Source organism: Phacochoerus africanus, chromosome 16, assembly GCF_016906955.1.
Source record: "Phacochoerus africanus isolate WHEZ1 chromosome 16, ROS_Pafr_v1, whole genome shotgun sequence".
Lineage (NCBI taxonomy): Eukaryota > Metazoa > Chordata > Mammalia > Artiodactyla > Suidae > Phacochoerus > Phacochoerus africanus.
The window spans coordinates 18,179,470-18,198,759 of record NC_062559.1 but is presented as its reverse complement, the minus strand read 5'-3'; the positions used below and the strand labels follow the sequence as shown (position 1 = coordinate 18,198,759).

At 40.0% G+C, this 19,290-nt stretch overlaps 1 protein-coding gene across 2 annotated transcripts in view; it reads right to left on the bottom strand.

Moving 5' to 3' along the window:
- The window catches only part of COPG2 (COPI coat complex subunit gamma 2), a 119,339-nt gene extending 100,205 nt beyond the window's left edge, over window positions 1-19,134 (bottom strand). Inside the window, exons 1-5 of one of the 2 annotated variants that reach the window (XM_047763525.1) lie at window positions 18,998-19,134; window positions 17,757-17,809; window positions 17,117-17,197; window positions 12,192-12,263; window positions 973-1,052 (exon numbers count right to left, since the gene is read on the bottom strand). In XM_047763525.1, coding sequence (XP_047619481.1) covers window positions 973-1,052; window positions 12,192-12,263; window positions 17,117-17,197; window positions 17,757-17,809; window positions 18,998-19,034 — 323 coding nt within the window. In that variant the 5' untranslated portion in view covers window positions 19,035-19,134. The remainder of the gene's footprint in view (window positions 1-972; window positions 1,053-12,191; window positions 12,264-17,116; window positions 17,198-17,756; window positions 17,810-18,997) is intronic. The other variant, XM_047763524.1, reaches the window with a different exon arrangement.
- Window positions 19,135-19,290: the final 156 nt, after the last annotated feature.

The following is a 19,290-nucleotide window of genomic DNA, read 5'->3' as shown; positions in this document are numbered from 1 at the left end:
TGCAAATGACATTATTTCACTCTTTTTACAGCTAAGTAGTATTCCATTACACACACACACACACACACACACACACACACACACACACACACCCACATCTTCTTTATCCATTTATCTGTCAATGGACATTTAGGTTGTTTCCACGTCTCAGCTATTATAAATAGTGTTGCTATGAACATAAGGATGCACGCATCTTTTCCAATTACAGTTTTGTCTGGATATATGCTCAGGAGTGGTACTCCTGGGTCATATGGCAACTCCATTTTTAGTTTTCCGAGGAATCTCCATACTGTCTTCCGTAGTGGCTGCACCAATTTACATTTCTACCAACAGTGTAGGAGGGTTCACTTTACTTCACACCCTCTGCAGCATTTGCTATCTGTAGACTTTTAATGATGGCCATTCTAACTGGTGAGATGGCACTTCACTGTAGTGTTGATTTCCATTTCTCTAACAATTAGCAATGCTGAGCATCTTTTCATGTGCCTATTGACCATTTATATGTTTTCTTTGGAGAAATGTATATTTAGGTCTCTGCCCATTTTTTCATTGGGAGAATAACTATTTAGAGATATTTAGGTACTTTATATTGGCTATTTGAAGAATTATCACTTGGAATTTTTTTTGAAGTATACAAGTTCTTTATATATTATAAATGCTAGCCTTTTGATGTACTTGTTACAAATTATTTCACTATATTGTTTTACTTTTCAGTTTTTAAATATGTTTTATGACATTTTAAAATGTACTCAAATCTATTAGCATTATCCTTTGTGACTTCTTTTTTTTGCTTTATCAGACAGAGATAGTTTTCACCGGACAATCACATCTTAGAAAAGAATGCTTTAAGAGATTACTTTCTTTTAAATTTTGGCTTTCTTACAGTCAAAAAATAAAGTTAATAAAAAGAGAACAATAAATATTCCACTAAATAGATAAGTATCCCATCCTAGGTTTTAACTAGTCACATACCTGCTTGTGACAATTATCACATCCTCAGAGATGGTAGCCATTTCTTTGATAGTAAGGTAGCACATTCTTCTCAATGTTTGCTGAAAAATTATTTATAAAAAGCAAGAGGTTATTCATAAGGAAATGGCTTTTTAAACTGTTTGAAGACCCCAAGTAGATACATTTAGAAAGTTATTTTTAAAAAGATTCTCATTTACCCGAAAAGTCCTTTTAAAAATACCTGGATGAGGAGTTCCTGTCCTGGCTCAGTGGTTACAAACCCGACTAGCATTTAAGAGGACACAGGTTCGATCCCTGGACTCACTCAGTGGGTTAAGGATCCGGTATTGCCGTGAGCTGTGGTGTAGGACACAGATGCAGCTTAGATCCCATGTTGCTGTGGCTGTGGGTGTAGGCTGGCGGCTACAGCTCTGATTTGACCCCTAGCCTGGGAATTTCCATATGCCATGGGTGTGGCCCTGAAAAAAAAAAAAAAAACCTGGATGAGAAAATATTCAAAACTCTACTATTTGCTCAAGACACGTAACAGATGCACTGATAGTGGAACACTTCTAGATGAAAACTCAAAAATCCAGTTAATTATATGGGTCTTTATATAGAAAGAGCCAAACCATGACTCTGACAGTGTAAGTCCAAAGACAGGTTTATCAAAGTGCTAAAGGCTTATCCTAGAAAATGTGTTTTTTTAATTCTTTAAGAATATATACAGAGAGGGAGTTTCCGCTGTGGCTCAGTGATGACAAACCTGACTAGTATCCATGAGGACCTGGATTTGATCCTTGGCCTCACTCAGTGGGCTGGGGATCTGACACTGCCATGGGCTGTGGTGTGGGTCACAGACGTGGCTCGGATCCTACATTGCTGTGGCTGTGGTGTAGGTCAGCAGCTGTGGCTCCATTCAACCCCTAGCCTGGAAACTTCCATGTGCCGCAACTGCAGCCCTAAAAAGCAACAAAACAAGACAAAACAAACAAACAAAATACACATACACACACACACACACACACACATGCAGACCATGTGTTTTCCTCAATTCAGCATATTTTTCATTAAGGTATTTGTGGCTTTATAACCAACATCCATTTTCAAGTATCAAGATTTCTAGATGAATACCTGGATCCAAAATAAGTGTTAAACTAATAATAGTCATGTTTTGCCCACCATTCCTGCTCACCAGGATCTCTGATTTAATTATACACATTCATATTCAATGCTAGAAGCACTGGTTCCTCTAGCCTATCTGGCCTTGTTCTCTACCAGGTAATTTCAAATTTATTATAAGTAGTGAAATTCAAATACATCAGACCCAGCTCCAGAGTCCAAGCTGTAGAAAGGATCTAGTGACAACTACTGAGTCCATTAAAGAAAGAGTAAAAGGGAGTAAGGATTCACATCATGATTAAACACAGAAACAAATCATCCCAGAAAGAGAAAGCCAACATGGGGCAGATGAATGGGGTAGATCACATCTATATGCAGCTACTATGAGATGCGGAAAATAAGAATCAAAACTTCAGAGTGCAAGAAAATTTACATTCCCCCATAAATAAAAACCTACCATGAAGCAGAAAGCTAGAGATACAAAAAAAAAAAAAAATTTAACTAAAGTACAAAAAAATGGAGGCTCAACATTGTTAGTCATTGGGGAAATATAAATTAAAACCACATTTCAGATACCATCTCACACCCACCAAAATAGCTAAAATTAAAAAGAGTGATAATACACTGTTGGCAAAATTGTACATTTTTTTTTCTTTCTTTCTTTCATTTTTGGCCGCCCTGTGGCACATGGAATTCCCAGGCCAGGGATCATAACCGAGCCACAGTGAGGACCTAAGCCGAAGCTGCAGCAGTGCTGGATCCTTAACCTGCTATTCTGGCCAGGGATCAAATATGTGACCCAGGGCTCCCAAGACACTGCTGATCCTGTTGCGCCACAGAGGGAACTCCCAAGTTGTGTTTTCAATAACTAAATTATACTGCCTAAACACATACATAGAAATGCTGAATAAAATAGAGAAAAAAAATTAAATACGTAGCCAAAGGCAAAAAGAAGGGAAATTTACAGATGCTAAAAATGAAAAAACAAAACAACTCATAGCCGCAAAAGTACAAGCCCAAGGTTTTGCACAGAATAAAGTATCTAAAGTCTAGGAAGAGAGTTCCCAGGTGGCTCAATAGGTTAAGGATCCAGTGTTGTCAGTGCTGTGGCTTTGGTCACTGCTGTGGCACAGGTTCGATCCCTGGCCCCAGAACTTTGGCATGCAGCAGGTGCAACCAATAAATAAATAAATAAATATGGTCTAGGAAGGATGGGATTCTAAAAGGTATATTTTTCAGGCACAGGGAAAATTATTCTAGAGGATAACTCAGAAAGACAGCAAGGAATGAAGAGTAAGAAAAAAAAATAGGAGTTTCCTTCGTGGCACAGTGGTTAACGAATCCGACAAGGAACCATGAGGTTGCAGGTTTGATCCCTGCCCTTGCTCAGTGGGTTAAGGATCTGGCGTTGCCGTGAGCTGTGGTGTAGGCTGCAGACGTGGCTCGGATCCCGCGTTGCTGTGGCTGTGGTATAGGCTGGCAGCTACGGCTCCGAGTGGACCCCTAGCCTGGGAACCTCCATATGCCGCAGGAGTGGCCCAAGAAATGGCAAAAAGACAAAAAAAAAAAAGAAGATGCAGAAAAAAAAATAATGGTATACAGTAAAAAGACAGTGTGATATTGGCTAAAGAACAGACAAACTTACCAATGGAACAGAAAAGACAACACAGAACTATACGCACATAAATATATTCAACTGATCTTTGACAAAGGAGCAAAGGCAACACACTGGAGCAAAGACAGTCTCCTCAACAAATGGTGCCGGAAAACTGAATATCCACATGCCAAAAAGATGAATCTAGATGCAGACCTTATACTCTTCACAAAAATTAACTCAAAATCAATCACAGACCTAAATATAAAATGCAAAACTATAAAATCCCTAGTAGAAAACACATAAGAAGAGCCAGATGACCTTGAGTATGGCAATAATTTTTTTATATACAACACCAAGGCACAATCCATGAAAGAAATAACTGATAAGTCAGCCTTTATTAAAATGTAAAACTTTTTTTTTTTTTTTGCTCTGCAAAGGACAATGTCAAGAGGATGAGAAGACAACATAGGCTGGGAAAATATATTTATAGAACATATATCTGAGAAAGGACTTACAAAATACACTCAAAAAACCTCTTAAAAGTCAAAAACAAGAAAAACAACCTAATTTTAAAATGTGCCAAAGTAAATTAAAAAAACAAGGGACCACCACACTCCTAATAAGATGGTCCAAATTGGGACACTAACAAAGCTGATGAGGATGTGGAGCAACAGGAACTCTCATTCATCATCAGAAGGAATAAAAATGGTACAGTCTCTTTGGATGATAGTTTGGTAGTTTCTTACAAAACCAAATATAATCTTAACATATGATCTAGCAATTGTGCCCTTTGATATTTATCCAAAGGATGTGAAAACTTATGTCCACACAAAAACCTGCATACAGCTATTTATACCAGCTTTATTCATAGCTGCCAAGCCTGGAAGCAACCAAGATGTCCTTTAGTAGCTGAATGGATAAACTATAGTCCATCCAGACTATATTATTCAGAGATAAAAAGAAATGAGCTATCAAGCCATGAAAAAACATGGAGGAAACGTAAATGTTTCTAAGTGAAAGAAGCCAATATGAAAAGGCTACATGCTCTATGCCTCCAACTATATGAAACTCTGGAAAAGACAAAACTATGGAGACAGTAAAAATACCTGTGGTTGACAGGGGTTGGGGGAGGGAAGAAGTAAACAGGCAGAACACTGAGGAATTTTAGGACAATGAAAATACACTCTATGGTATTTTAATGATGGATGCATGTTATTATGCATTTGTACAAACCCACAGAATGTAGAGCACCAAGAGTAACTAAAAAATGGACTCTCGACTGATAATGACTTGTCAGTAAATGTTCATAAATTGTGACAAATGGATGGTCTGGTGGGGATGTTGATAATGAGGGAGACTCTGAAAGTGAGGGAAAATCCTGTGTCTTCCTCATAATTTTGTTTTGAACCTAAAACTTCGCTAAAAAAACCAAAATCTTTTTTTAAAAAGTGGTAAAGATAATGAGAGCCTACTGTATAGCACAGGAAAATCTACTCAATAGTTTGTAATAATAGAGGAAAAATGGATACATTTATACATATGAGTGATTCACTTTGCTCTACCCCTGAAACTAATACAACTTTATAAACCAACTACATGCCAATAAAATTAAATTTTGAAAAATTTTTGAAAAAAAAAGTTTCTAAATTAAAAAGTGGTAAAGACATGAGTAAACCCCAGTGAGCAACAACAAAAATCCCACAAAAATAATGTACGATAGGAGTTTCCACTGTGGTGCAACAGGACCAACAGTGTCTCTGCAGCAGCGGGGTTTGATCCCTGGCCCGCCAACAGTGGGTTAAGGATCTGGCATTGCCACAGCTGTGGTCACAGCTACAGCTCAGATTTGATCCTTGGCTCGGAAGTTCAACATGCCACAGGGTGGCCAAAAGAGAAAAAAAAAAGTAATATACATAAATATATAAGTACATGTAAATGTTCATGCATGTGTGTGTGTGTTTACACACACAAAGTCATACGGTATATAGATAGTTCCAACTTAGAATGGTTCAACGTAGGATTTTTCGACTTTATGATGGTACAAAACTGGTAAGTATTCAGCAGAAATCTTACTTCAGGAGTTCCCCTCGTGGCACAGTGGTTAACGAATCCAACTAGGAACTATGAGGTTTCGGGTTCGATCCCTGCCCTTGCTCAGTGGGTTAAGGATCCGGCGTTGCCGTGAGCTGTTGGTGTAGGTTGCAGACATGGCTTGGATCCCGCGTTGCTGTGGCTCTGGCGTAGGCCGGTGGCTACAGCTCCAATTCGAGCCCAGCCTGGGAACCTCCATATGCCGCAGGAGCGGCCCAAAGAAGTAGCAAAAAGGCAAAAAAAAAAAAAAGAAATCTTACTTCAAATTCTGAATTTTGATCTTTTTCCCCAGTTAGCAATATACTGTACAAAACTGTCTCATGACGCTGGGCAGTGGTAGCCAGCTTGCAGTCAGCCATGGATAAAACTGATACACTCACAACCATTCTGTATACATACAACCACTCTGTTTTTCACTTTCAGTAAAATATTCAATAAACTATATGAGATACTCAACACTTTATTACAAAACAGGCTTTGTGTCAGATGATTTTGCCCAATTATAGGCTAATGTAAGTGTTCTGAGGAACATTTAAGGTAGGTTAGGCTAAGCCATGACATTCAGTAAGTTAGGTGTATTAAATGCATTTTTAATATTTTCAACATACAAAGCATTTTTTGTTTTTTTTTTTTGTTTTTTTCTTCTTTGGCTGCACCTGTGGCATATGGACATTTCCAGCCAGGTCCAATCGAGTTGCAGCTGTGACCTATGCCACAGGTGCAGCAAGCAACACAGAAACCTCAGCCCACCGGACGAGGCCAGGGATCAAACCCACACTACCTCAGAGACAATGCCAGATCCTTAACCTGCTGCACCACAGCAGGAACTCTTATCGTCTGTAAATTAGATTTTTTTAAAAAAAAGTGAGTAAATGAAAAGGCAAGTCACAAACTGAGAGGAAATATTTACAAAACACCTATCTGATGAAGGTCTTATATCCAGAAAATAAAAAGAACACCTACAACTCAATAAGGAGAAGATAACCTAATTCAAAAAAAAAAAAAAAAGATAAAAGATTTGAAAAGACAATCCACCAAAGAAAATAAACGGAGGGCAAATAAGCATATATTTGCTTAACACATTCATCGTTCAGAAAATGCAAACCCAAGAATACCACTTCTAGATATTAACCAAAGAAAATGAAAACAGGTCCACACAAAGACTTATACTTGAGTATTTTTAGCAACTCTGTTTATAACATCCATGAACTGGAAACAACCCAAATATCTATTAACTTATGAATGGATAAATAAATTAGACTACCTCCATAACAATGAAATACTACTCAGCAATACAAATGAACAAACAAAAATAATACACACAAAAACTTGGATCTATCTCAAAAGCCATAAGCTAAAGGAAAGAAACAAGACATAAGAGTCACAAAAGACTATATACGATGTGATTAAATTTAAATGAAATTCTAGAAAATGCAAAACTATATTGTCAAAAAGTAGATCAGTGATTGCCAGGTGCTAGGGGTTCAGGGAGGAGAAAGACAAGTAAGACACATGAGGGGACATTCTGGGTTGTATGACTGTAGTAATGGTCTAATGACTCTCTACAGTGGTCAAAACTTACAACTGTACACTTAACTGGCGAATTTTACTGTATGTTGAAGCTGACTTAAAAGATAAAAAACTAGATAAACAACAAGGTCCTACTGCATCTCACAGGGAACTATATTCAATATCCTGTGATAAACCATAATGGAAAAGAATATTAAAAAGAATTTTATATATATATATATACACACACATATGTATAACTGAATCACTTTGCTGTACAAAGAAATGAACACAATACTGTAAACCAATGGTACCTCAATTAAAAATAAATAAACTAAAAACACTTTTTTTTTTTAATGGCCACATCGGTGGCATATGGAATAAAACAGGAGAGGGATCAAATCCAAGTTGCAGCTGTGACCAATGCTACAGCTATGGCAACACTGGACCCTTAACCCACTGTGCCAGGCCAGGGATCAAACCCGTGCCACCACAGAAACACCACCAGATCCTTAACCTGGTGTACCACACTAAGCTCCAAAATGCTTCTCTCTCTTTTTCAAACTTTTATTTGATTTTAATTTTATTTTATTTGGCTGTGCCTACAGCACACGGAAGTTCCTGGGCCAGGGATTAAAACTACACCACAGCAGTGATATGAAAATGCAAATTAAAACCACAAAGAGATCCCATATCACATTCTTCTGAATATTTAGATCTGATAATAAGTAATTATTAATAGGAGCAGGTGAAGATTTGTAGCAAATCAGTATAAATCAGTACAACCCTTTAAAGATCAATCTGATAAGATCATGTAACCAGCATTATCTAAAAATTCCACTTACAGCTATCTACCCCAGAAAATTTCTATGAGCACAAGAAGACTTATACATAAACATTACATGAAATGTCATCTGTGAGAGCAAAAGAGTGGAAGCAACTTACAGATCTACCAATGGGAGACTGAATAAATAAGAATATTGTTTATTCACATATTGGGATTCCACGCAGCAGTAAAAGGAAATAAAGTAAATGTACTTGCAGCAAATAGGTAGATCTCAAAAAATACATTAATTCTTTAAATTGCAAAATAATATGAAGATGATATCATTCACAATATATTTTGAAACATAAAAATACTAAGTATAGATTTATATATAATATATATAAACATAGGATACCAATCTCAAGATAGCAATTACCCTCAGGTAAAGGAAGGCTCGGAAAGAAAGGAGCTCTACACACTGCTGGCAAAATCCTCCCTCCGCCCCCACAGTCTCCTGGCAAAAAATCACACCCTCAATTCCACACGCTGCCTAAGGGACCAGAAAAACAAATCCCCTCATGCTGTACGTGGTTATGTAACCTCAGTCACTACAAAAAAACCTAAAATATCCTGGTCATTACTCATCACCTGGACACCGGGTGAGCACCTAATCTGACTCCACCTTCCATCCCTGAAGAAATCCCAAACCCCTTCAATCCGGTTCTCTGGCACTTTGATCATCAAGATCCCCTATAACCTCAAACTCTTCCCCAAACTTTCCCATCTTTTCTCTAACTGAAACCTAAGGATTCACCTGAAGCCCTCTCAAATGGTGGCTTTTTCCCCCTCAAGCCAACAGTCCAACAGGTAGGGAAACTGTTCAAGTTGATCCTATTTCCTCTGCAAAATCATTACACTGACTTCTTTCACTGTACCTCTTTCTTTCCTAAAAAACTCTGGCTTTAAAGCTTGTGGCATCAGGAGTTCCCGTCGTGGCTCAGTGGTTAACGAATCCGACTAGGAACCATGAGGTTGTGGGTTTGATCCCTGGCCTCACTCAGTAGGTTGGGGATCCGGCGTTGCCGTGAGCTGTGGTGTAGGTTGCAGATGTGGCTCGGATCCCAAGTTGTTGTGGCTGTGGCGTGGGCCAGCAGCTACAGCTCCAATTAGACCCTTAGCCTGGGAACCTCTATATGCTGTGGGAGCGGCCCAAGAAACGGCAAAAAGACAAAAAGAAAAAAAAGCTTATGCCATCAGGAGTCCCCTGGTGGCCTAGCATGTTAAGGATCCAGTGTTGTCACTGCCATGGTGTAGTTTTGATCCCTGGCCTGGAAACCTCTGCGTGCCCTGGGAGTGTCCCCTGTTCCCCCCAAAAACTTATGCCATTAGACTGTATCACTTGCCACCATTCCTGGTTACATGTATAGACCCTAGGTTACTTGCTTTATTTAAAAAAAATTTAGTTTACTATCACTAATAGTAACCCAGTAATAATTGTTGGTGATTTTAATATTCATAGAGAAGGTATTTCTAAAACTCTGACCACTCCACGGAATTGACCTCTTCTTCTCCAATGATCCTGTCCTCCTTCCTCTTGCAATTATCCACGTCCACTGTCACAGCCTTGATCAATTTCAGTAATTTCATTTCTAAGCATTCACTTTCCAACTGCCACTCCTGACTCCACTCTTTCACTCCATCATGACCTACAATTCATTGATTCTAACAACTCCTTACTGCCCCAAGCAGCCCCTGTTCTCACTTGCCTCCTAGCCAAACACAGACTCCACAGTCAATGTCAAGCACTCAATTTCCTTGTTCCTCTTTTTATATACTAATCTGACAAAACCCCAGTCCTGATTAAATCCCATCTCTAACTGTTCCAAGCTTTAACCTAAAGCCTATAGCTAGAGCAAAACATTCACCAAGCTACCCGAGAATACTTTAAACTCATGACCAACAACTTGAAAGGGCCATTTGTCCTGTCCAACAATCTTACACTTCCCCAATGCATTTCCCAGAAAACTATTTCATGTCTTCTTTTCTCAGTACAACCTCTGTGCTGGAGGCTTCGAGTTTGTCCTCACTCTTTCTTCTTGCTCTGCATCTTCTTCCTGCTCCATGTCCAGCTCTTCTTCCCAACTGCCAGCCCTGAGTAACAGCAACATCTGGCCTACCACAAGACACCTGGAGCAATGAATTCACAGAGCCACAAAAAGGCAACAGCTTTCCATAACTTTTATAATAGTCCCTCTCTGTGACCCCACTCCAGCAGCTTGAAATTCCTGGTGTTCTAGTCTAATTCTGTTAATAAATAATTCAATAATAATCACAATAAATTCTGCCTCCCTGACTGAGTCCCAAATTCTGGTACAGGGAATGATTAAAGGGAAATAGGACCTTAAGGTTAGGAATCTGAAATTGCTTCTCTGATTTGATAAAAGGCACTAAGGATCCTGTCTCCAGTGGTAAAGGGGGCACTAGCAGTCCATGGTATGCAGTGGCAAAATCATCACCTGCAGTCAAGTATAATCAAGGACCTACAAAAGAAAAAACTTCAGGTAATGAAGTAGTTGCTGCCATAGGACACTTTCATAAAAGTGAGTTGTATAATGGGCTAGCTCCTTCTAAGTACACTGGAGAACTTGGCAGAAGAAAATGCTGAGTTCAGTTTTAAATCACAGCTTAAGGTTTATGTCAGGGACTAGAAAACTTCCATAAATGCCTTAATCGAAAGCCTCATGTCAGGTGGACACGGGGCTGAGATTTCTGAAAAGCATGCTGGTGGCTAAATTACAATGTAAATTCAATTCACCCCCCTTGTGGGGCATTTTATGTTAAAGTCAGGACCTTGGCTGGGAAGGAGTGGGGCCCGAAAAATTAGAATGGGGACATATGGGCAGATTCTGATTAAGCTGAGTACTTTGAACCTCTAAATTCCTCCAAGCCTCCTTGGCAAGTAGAGGCAGTCCTTCATACCCTGTCTGAGGAAATTAGGCTCCTTTGCCTGAAGAATGTGTAATGACTTCCCCTGAGACAGCTGCTTTACACGGGACTGCGATGTTCTAGAGGACCTAATCCCAAAACTGCTCGTTATCTAGACACGTGACCAGCAAGTCCTCAGGATCAGGCACAAAAGGTGGCCTGTGATGATATGCAATACATACCAAAACAACTGCATACTTTGGCCAATTTATGTTAATAGAGAGCTGGGAAATGCAGATCCCAGAATCCCCTTTTCTGTATGGTTTTGAGTCACAGCTGGGCAAAAGAGAAATATGTGCCACATTTGGAAGACAGAAGTGAAGCAGCAGCTGTTATGCCTGAAAGTCAGGATGGGGCATTCTCTTGAGACACAGCGGGTTAAGTACCTGCCATTGGCTCAGGTCACTGCTGTAGTATGGGTTCAATTCCCTGGCCCAGGAACTTCCACATCCCATGGGGGCAGCCAAAAAAAAGAGAATAGCCCCACAATGGAGGCACTATCTAAAAAAAAAAAACAAAACAAAGAGCTCCCTTGTGGCCAAGTGGGTTAAGGATCTGGCATTGTTACTGCAGCAGCTCAGGTCGATGCTGTGGCACATATTCAACCCCTGGCCTAGGAACTGCCATATGCCATAGTCACAGCCAAGAAAATTTAAAAAAGGAAGTCAGGTGGTCAAAGGCAATGAGAGACAGATGTGGGGGTGCTGGCAGCTTTACTTTGTCCTCACCCTTCTTTTTTCCTACTCCACATCCTCTTCCCTGCTCTGCATCCTGCTCTTCTTCTCAACTGCCAGCCTGCTGGCTGAGGGCAAGCCCAGGCCCACCAGAAACTTGACCAAGAACTTCATTAAAAGATGTGGTAGCTAAGTCCACTGACCTTTACACAAGTCTACCTTCACAGCGTCATGCCAGAAGCTGGATATTAACTGTTTTTATGACTGCCTGGTAGATCTGTGAGTGAACAGCTTTAAACTATATACTTTCATTCTTTCATTTTCATGTACCTTTTAATAAGTATTCATAAGTTTTATGAAGAAAAACAATTTTTAAGTAATTTTAAACATTTCAAGCAACCTTCCTGAACTTGGAATACTCTAAGTTCCCCCAAAGAAAACAAATAAAAGAAGTTTTTTAGCCCAAAAGAATTAAAAGGAAAAAAAAATGACTTACATCATTCGATTGAAATAATCGAGTCATTGCAAAGAAGGCTTCTGTGGCTTCCGTAGTTCCAAAGTATTCACCCTAAGGAAAACAATTTAAAATAATTTCTTAAACTCAAAAAAGAAACAAAAAAATTTAAGGATTTCCCTTTTATTTCTGCAAAGATCTTTAAGAACTATGGAAAACTCTATAAATATTGTGCCTCTTTGCTATTTTTCTCCCTTTTAATTTATAAACACACAAAATCATTTATCCACTACTTATTTAAAATAATTCAATATCACACACCTTGCTATAAAAGTTCTAGAATAGGAGTTCCCACCATGGTGCAGCGGAAACAAATCTGATTAGGAACCATGATGTTTCAGGTTAGATCCCTGGCCTCACTCAGTCGGTTAAGGATCTGGTGTTGCCATGAGCTGTGGTGTAGGTCGCAGATGAGGCTTGGATCCTGTGTTGCTGTGGCTATGGTGTAGCCTGGCAGCTGTAGCTCCGACTGGACCTCTAGCCTGGGAACCTCCATATGCTGCAGGTGCGGCCCTAAAAAGCAAAAAAAAAAGCTCTAGAACAGTGATCTCTGACCTCTTAGCAGAAACTCTTTGAATTTCCCTGAAGAATCATGATTTACAAGGAGGTAAAAAATGATAGTAAGTTGAGTTCCTAATCAGAATAGGATGTTACTGTTATATTGCCTAAGAACAGAGATCATAGCTTCTACATTTCTATAGCCCAATGCCCAATGCAAAGCCTGACACATCACAGAAGCATAATAAACATTAAACTGTAAGAACTATTAGGAATCCAAGAAAACATGGTAAAAAGAGATCAACAGGTGTTCCCATTGTGGTTCAGCAGGTTAAGAATCTAACTAGTATAAATGAGGATGTGCATTCAATCCCTGGCCTTGCTCAGTGGGTTAAAGGATCCAGTGTTGCTGCAAGTTGCAGCATAGGTTGCAGACCCGGCTCAGATCTGGCATTGCTGTGGCTGTGGCCTAGGCCCCTAGCCTGGGAACTTCCATATGTCACAGGTGCAGTACTTAAAAAAGAGAGAGAGAGAGAGAGAGAGAGATCAACAAAAAGGGCAGAAATCAGAGTAGTTTCTTAAAAGTAAGGTTTATAGAGCTGCTAATAGATATCAAGATATGTGTTTCTTTGGATCAGAACTTTAACACTGTTAATAAATCATCTGAGAATCTTCCCAAAATACAGGTTCTGATTCAGGGGCTCTGGGGCGAAGCCTGAAATTTTCTTTTTCTCACTAGCTTCTAGTGATGTGAATGCTCTGATCTGGGAACCACATGTTTTTAAGTAGCAAGGTAGTTGATAACCTATTTCATTAATAGTCAAAACACTGCAGATCACAGGCTACCTGAAATATTACCATTTCAATATTTAATTTCTTCACTGAAAGCAATCTCATATAAATGTTAGGCTGAATCATTTTTCAGGGCTTCAGCTCTCACAAAGAATATAACTAGTCTTCAATCTATTTGTCACAGGTAGAAGAATAGAAAAATTTTGATGGAAAACCTTGAAGGTTTAGGATGAAAGACAAAGTATGATAACAGTTCACAATTACTTAAGTCAGAATACCCAAATGGCTCATCAGCAAGAGATTTCCCTTTCTTTCTTTCATATTTATTGGATAATAGAAGCCCATGCACTTTTTAGTCATACCAGTAAACCTAATTCCCGACTTCTTGACTTGAAACTAAGAGAATATATGGATATGTAAATTCTGATAGAAATTTAAAAGCATTTTCCCATAAAGCACAACTATGAACTAGGCAAAGATAAAACTAAGGTTCCCAAATCTGTTCATGCATTTGACTGTATTTATTCATCACACTGTGCGGGTAATTTCCTCATCAAGATAATTACATGTCTCAACATGAGCTGCTCATCAAAGCAGTACTACTGGCCAATATAAAAATACATGTCACTCTGAACCAACTTCAACTACTCAAAACTCTGCTTGTAAAATGGAGTTAGCCAACTTGGATACAATGGATGCTATGAAAAGTTAAATCCAACTGACTTTGGCAGCGGGGCCAGGGTGGGGGGGATAAATTAGGGATTTGGGATTAACAGATACACACCACTATATATAAAATAGATAAACAACAAAGACCTACTGCACAGCATAGGAAACTACATTCAATATCTTGTAATAATATATAGATAGATAGATAGATAGATAGATAGATGGGAAACTGAATCACTTTGCTGTACACCTTGCTGTACACCTGAAACTAACACAACACTGTAAATCAATTATGCCTCAAATAAAAAAGCACACATACATATCCAAAAAAAACTCCAAAAAACTCCAATGTCATAGCACTATTATTCAAGATAGTTACAAACTGAAAATAACCTAGGTTTCCATCAAATGGAGAAAGGAGGAAAAAACTAAAACCAACAATGGTACAGTTTCTACACAGTATTAAAGAAGAGTAAACTACTGATACATGTAACAATACGGATACATCTCACAGACTTTGTGCTAAATAAAAGAAATCAGGCACAAGAGTGTATACTGTAGTATCTCAATTAGGAGTGGTTCAAGAGAAGGCAAAACTAAGAGGTGGGAGTTCCCGTCGTGGCGCAGTGGTTAATGAATCCGACTAGGAACCATGAGGTTGCGGGTTCGGTCCCTGCCCTTGCTCAGTGGGTTAACGATCCAGCGTTGCCGTGAGCTGTGGTGTAGGTTGCAGACGCGGCTCGGATCCTGCATTGCTGTGGCTCTGGCGTAGGCAGGGGGCTACAGCTCCGATTCAACCCCTAGCCTGGTAACCTCCATATGCCGCGGGAGCGGCCCAAAGAAATAGCAAAAAGACAAAAAAAAAAAAAAAAAACTAAGAGGTGGAGAGAGCCACCAGAATAGCAGCTACCCTGGGGCTGGAGACTGGAGGGAAAGTGGCTGAGAAGGGATATGAAAGAAAACCTTCTAGGGTACTGGGTTTCCATTGTCTTGATCTAGGTTGTGATCGCATGGTATATACGTATGTTAAAAATTTATTGCCTTGTACAATTGAGGTCAGTGTATTTAACTGTGGCATACCTCACTAAAGTGGGGAAAAAAGTAAAGTCTGAAAAGCGAAAATAATAATTTTCATCATGAGAATCAACTGAAATAATATACGTGATTTGCTTTGAAAATATAAATCATAAGGTATAAATTATAAAATAAAATTGGAATATGTCAAAAAAAAATTTTTAACTGACTTTGCCTTAAACCTTTCTTTCTTTCTTTTTTTAATTTTTAGGGCCTCAGCTGCAGCATATGGAAGTTCCCAAGCTAGGGGTCAAATCAGAGCTACAGCTGCCAGCCTATGCCACAACAACATAGGATGAGAGCCGCGTCTGTGACCTACACCACGGCTCACAGCAACACCAGATTCCTAACCCACTGAGCAAGGCCAGGGATCAAACCTGCATCCTCATGGATACTAGCCAGGTTCATTACCACTGAGCCACAACAGGAACTCCCTTAAACATTTCTAACACAATACCACAGGAAGATATGATATTTGTGAATAGATATATTTAAAAGCATGTACTTGTTGCTCAGTCTCCACTTGCAAACCACACAACTTTATGTCTCTGAATGAGGTCTTCAGTCATGAAACATAGTAAAGTGAAAATAGTCTCATGGAATTCAGATTGGAAACCAGAGTCTTCTTAGAACCATATGTAAACTACCTGGGGGTGTGTGTGTGTGTGTGTGTGTGTGTGTGTGTGTGTGTGTGTGTGTGTGTGTGTGTGTGTGTGTGTGTGTGTGTGAATCTAAGAAACAAAATCACATTTTCTGTGGTGCTAGACATTTCATGAGGTTTTTTCAGTCTGCAGCAAAACAAAACATAAGAAACAAACAATAAATCAAACCACACACACAAAAAAATAAAATAAATAACAAGAGCAAGTGGGATCTATGTTTCATGAGGGCAAATTTTTTTTGTTGGTTTTGTCTGCTAAAACTCTGCTTCAAACAGTGCACAGGACACAGCAGCTATGTAATCAACATACATGTAAAATGACTGAATGAAAACTATGCCTGAATGTGTCTATGTGTCCAGGACTATTCTCAGTGCTTTACATTTATTGTCTCATTTAATCACACTTTATAAAACAAGTATGATGATTATAATTCCCATTTACAAAAAGGACATTAAGGCACAGAATAGTTAAGCTCAGAATCATATTGCCAATGGTGCAGCAGGCAGAGCTCAGAGATATCGCGAGTTCGGTTCTAGACCATCACAATACAGTAAATATTCCACTAAAGCACTCACAGGAATTTTCTGATTTCCCAGTGCATATAAAAGTTATGTTTATACCATACTGTAGTCTACTTTGTGCAACAGTATTATGTCTTAAAAAACAATGTAAATATCTCAATTTAATCCTTTATTGCTAAAAATGCTCACCATCATTTGACAACACAGGGTTGCCACAAACCTTCAATTTACTAAAAAAAAAATACAATAAAACAAAGCACAATAAATCAAGGCATGCCTGCATAAAATTTGAATGTTAAAATCAAAGCTCTAAAGCATCACTATAACCTCCATAAAAGGACAAGATATCTATCTGGAATTTGTCTAAGATTTTTGCAATATATTTTTGGTCAGACATAAAGACCTCTGAACAAATCTACACAACATGTTTTAACATTAATTAAGACTTGTTAAATTCAAATCAATATTGAAAATCTCCCATGTGCTTACTTGATACACCTCATGAATGAAAAAGAAGTATATGTCAAAATTCTTGTCCTCAGGACATTTTACATACTGTTATGTTAACCAAAAACTGCAGATTTCTTAATTAAGTGAATTTTTAAAACCTAAATAATTATACTTTTCAGAAAGTACTTCACTGTAGGTTATGTTCCAGGACACAAAACTGAGGAAAATCAAAATAATTTACCTGGTTCAATAAGTAAAGAATCTTTGTAAGAATATGCAAACATCTTCTTGGATTGATGGGTGTTTCATTGAATATACGAGCCTGTGGAAATAAAAAGCTGTTATTCATAGTTTATTTTCTATCTTTTCCATCATGGTTATTAAAATTTATTAAAAATAAACTTTAATATAATAAATACTATATTTTAATCACAGTAGCCAAATAATATTTCTTACATTTTTCAATTTATTATAATAATTAGATGCAGCCTTGCTTTTCCAGTCTTTACTATCCATTCTAATTTCCTTAGATCAGCTGCTATTGGGCATTACCTATTAAGAATAACAATATTTAGCTAAATCGTTTGAATATAATGAGCTTATTATCTATAATTTCCTTCAATAACCTTGCATTAAACACCTCTTTTGGGGTTTTATTTAAAATTCTCAACATGTGATAGAGTCTACATATTTTTGCATTTCTATAAGGTCTAGACTCTCCTATGACAAGTTAACCCTTCTTCTTTTTCCCTCAAGTCTATATTCTCTGAACTTGGTTACATTCCATGATTCTTAATTTGTACCACATAGCCTGGGGCCCTCAGTCCAGCATTCTAAAATGGAACAGAAAAGACAAAACACACTACACTTCCAAGCCATACCTCCTGTAAGACAGCACTCTTCTCCAGATGCCGAAAAGGATTGGAACCACTACCTATATCATAAAACAAGACAAAACAAAAAATGTCTTTAATAGCTGTCCTACACAAACTCTTTCTAAAGAAGGGTACTGAATGCTTGGGAAATCTCACCCAAGTGAAATGACCATTTGGATATCACAGTGATAATCATCACTAATACTCATATAAATTGGTTAAAATCATTTTGATTCTGGCACTAGCTCTGTCCTCGCAAACCTGTAAGAACTTGTACTTCTCCTTTGCAGAAACCCTGCCTGAAATGAGTGTCTTCTTTTCCTGCCCTCTTTTGAGATGAATGTTACAAATATCTGTCGTGGCCACACAACTAAGATTAATGAGATCGTGGTAGGGTCCTGTGGATTTCTCTAAAGGAGAGCACTGCTTTATGTGTTTCTATCATTTACTGCGAAGCAGAAGAGTTCATCAGATGATACATAAATTCCAAGCTGGAAAGGGTCACAGAGGTTTACTAACCCAATCTTCGATCACGTTCCTGAAAGTAGCTATCAATCACTGAGGGTTTTTGTTATTGTGTTTGTTTTGCTTTTTGAGGTGGCTTGGCAGCTTCCGCTTTTGCTCTGGACCAAAGATGGGTATCAAAATACAACTCACGTTCGGGTGCTTGAGTATTAAATGAGCTAGGTATCACGGAACAGCCTTGCCCCCAAGGAAGCGGACAGAGCAAACGGGCCCCAGGAAGACTGTAAGATACAAGGCACCCCAAGGTTCATTCACACACTATCCTATTTTTCGCAAATCCACTCCGGGCCTAACACTACCAGTCCCCAGCCCCGACCCTCCCCACCCCCCGCCTCCCGCACGCGCACACACACGCCCCCGCCCCCTGCCTTGCGCCCGCCTCTTTGGCGGGAAGCCCACCCCCGGCGAACCAGCGGAGGTGGCTCCGAGGAGCTGCGCCGGGGGAGGGGGCTGGGGGCGGGGCCGCAGAGCTGCCCGAGGCATCGCGCGGGCGCCGGGGAGGGAGCGCACGACCCGAGGGGAGGCTCCGGCGACCGGGGGAGGGGCTAGGGGCAGGCCCCGGGCTGGAGCTGAGCGAGGCGGAGGAGGGGCTGGGCTCCAACTCCGGCCCCCTGGCACACCGACGCCCACGCCCCCAGGTGCGCAGTCCCCGGAGCAGGTGGCGGCGGCGGGGGGGAGGGGCCCTCGCGGCTGAGGGTGGGCGTCAGAAGCCCTGCGCGTACCAGACTCCTCGTCCTTCTTGTCGAATTTTTTAATCATCTTGGACGACTTCCCAGCGCCCAGACCCACCGCAACCGTCCCAGGCGCCGCAGCCGGCAAGCGGAAGAGGCTCCAGGAAGGCCGGCCCCGTGCTTTGGCGCCGGTTGGGCCCCGGTCCCGTCACTCGGAGAGAAGGCCCGCCCTCCCCGCCGGTCGCGGCCGCTCTCACCCCCAAGGGACGTGACCACGCCCTCTCCTCCTTCCCCAGCCGCGCGGAGGCGGGGCCAGGCAGTGAGCTCCCGGGGCCGCGTCCCCG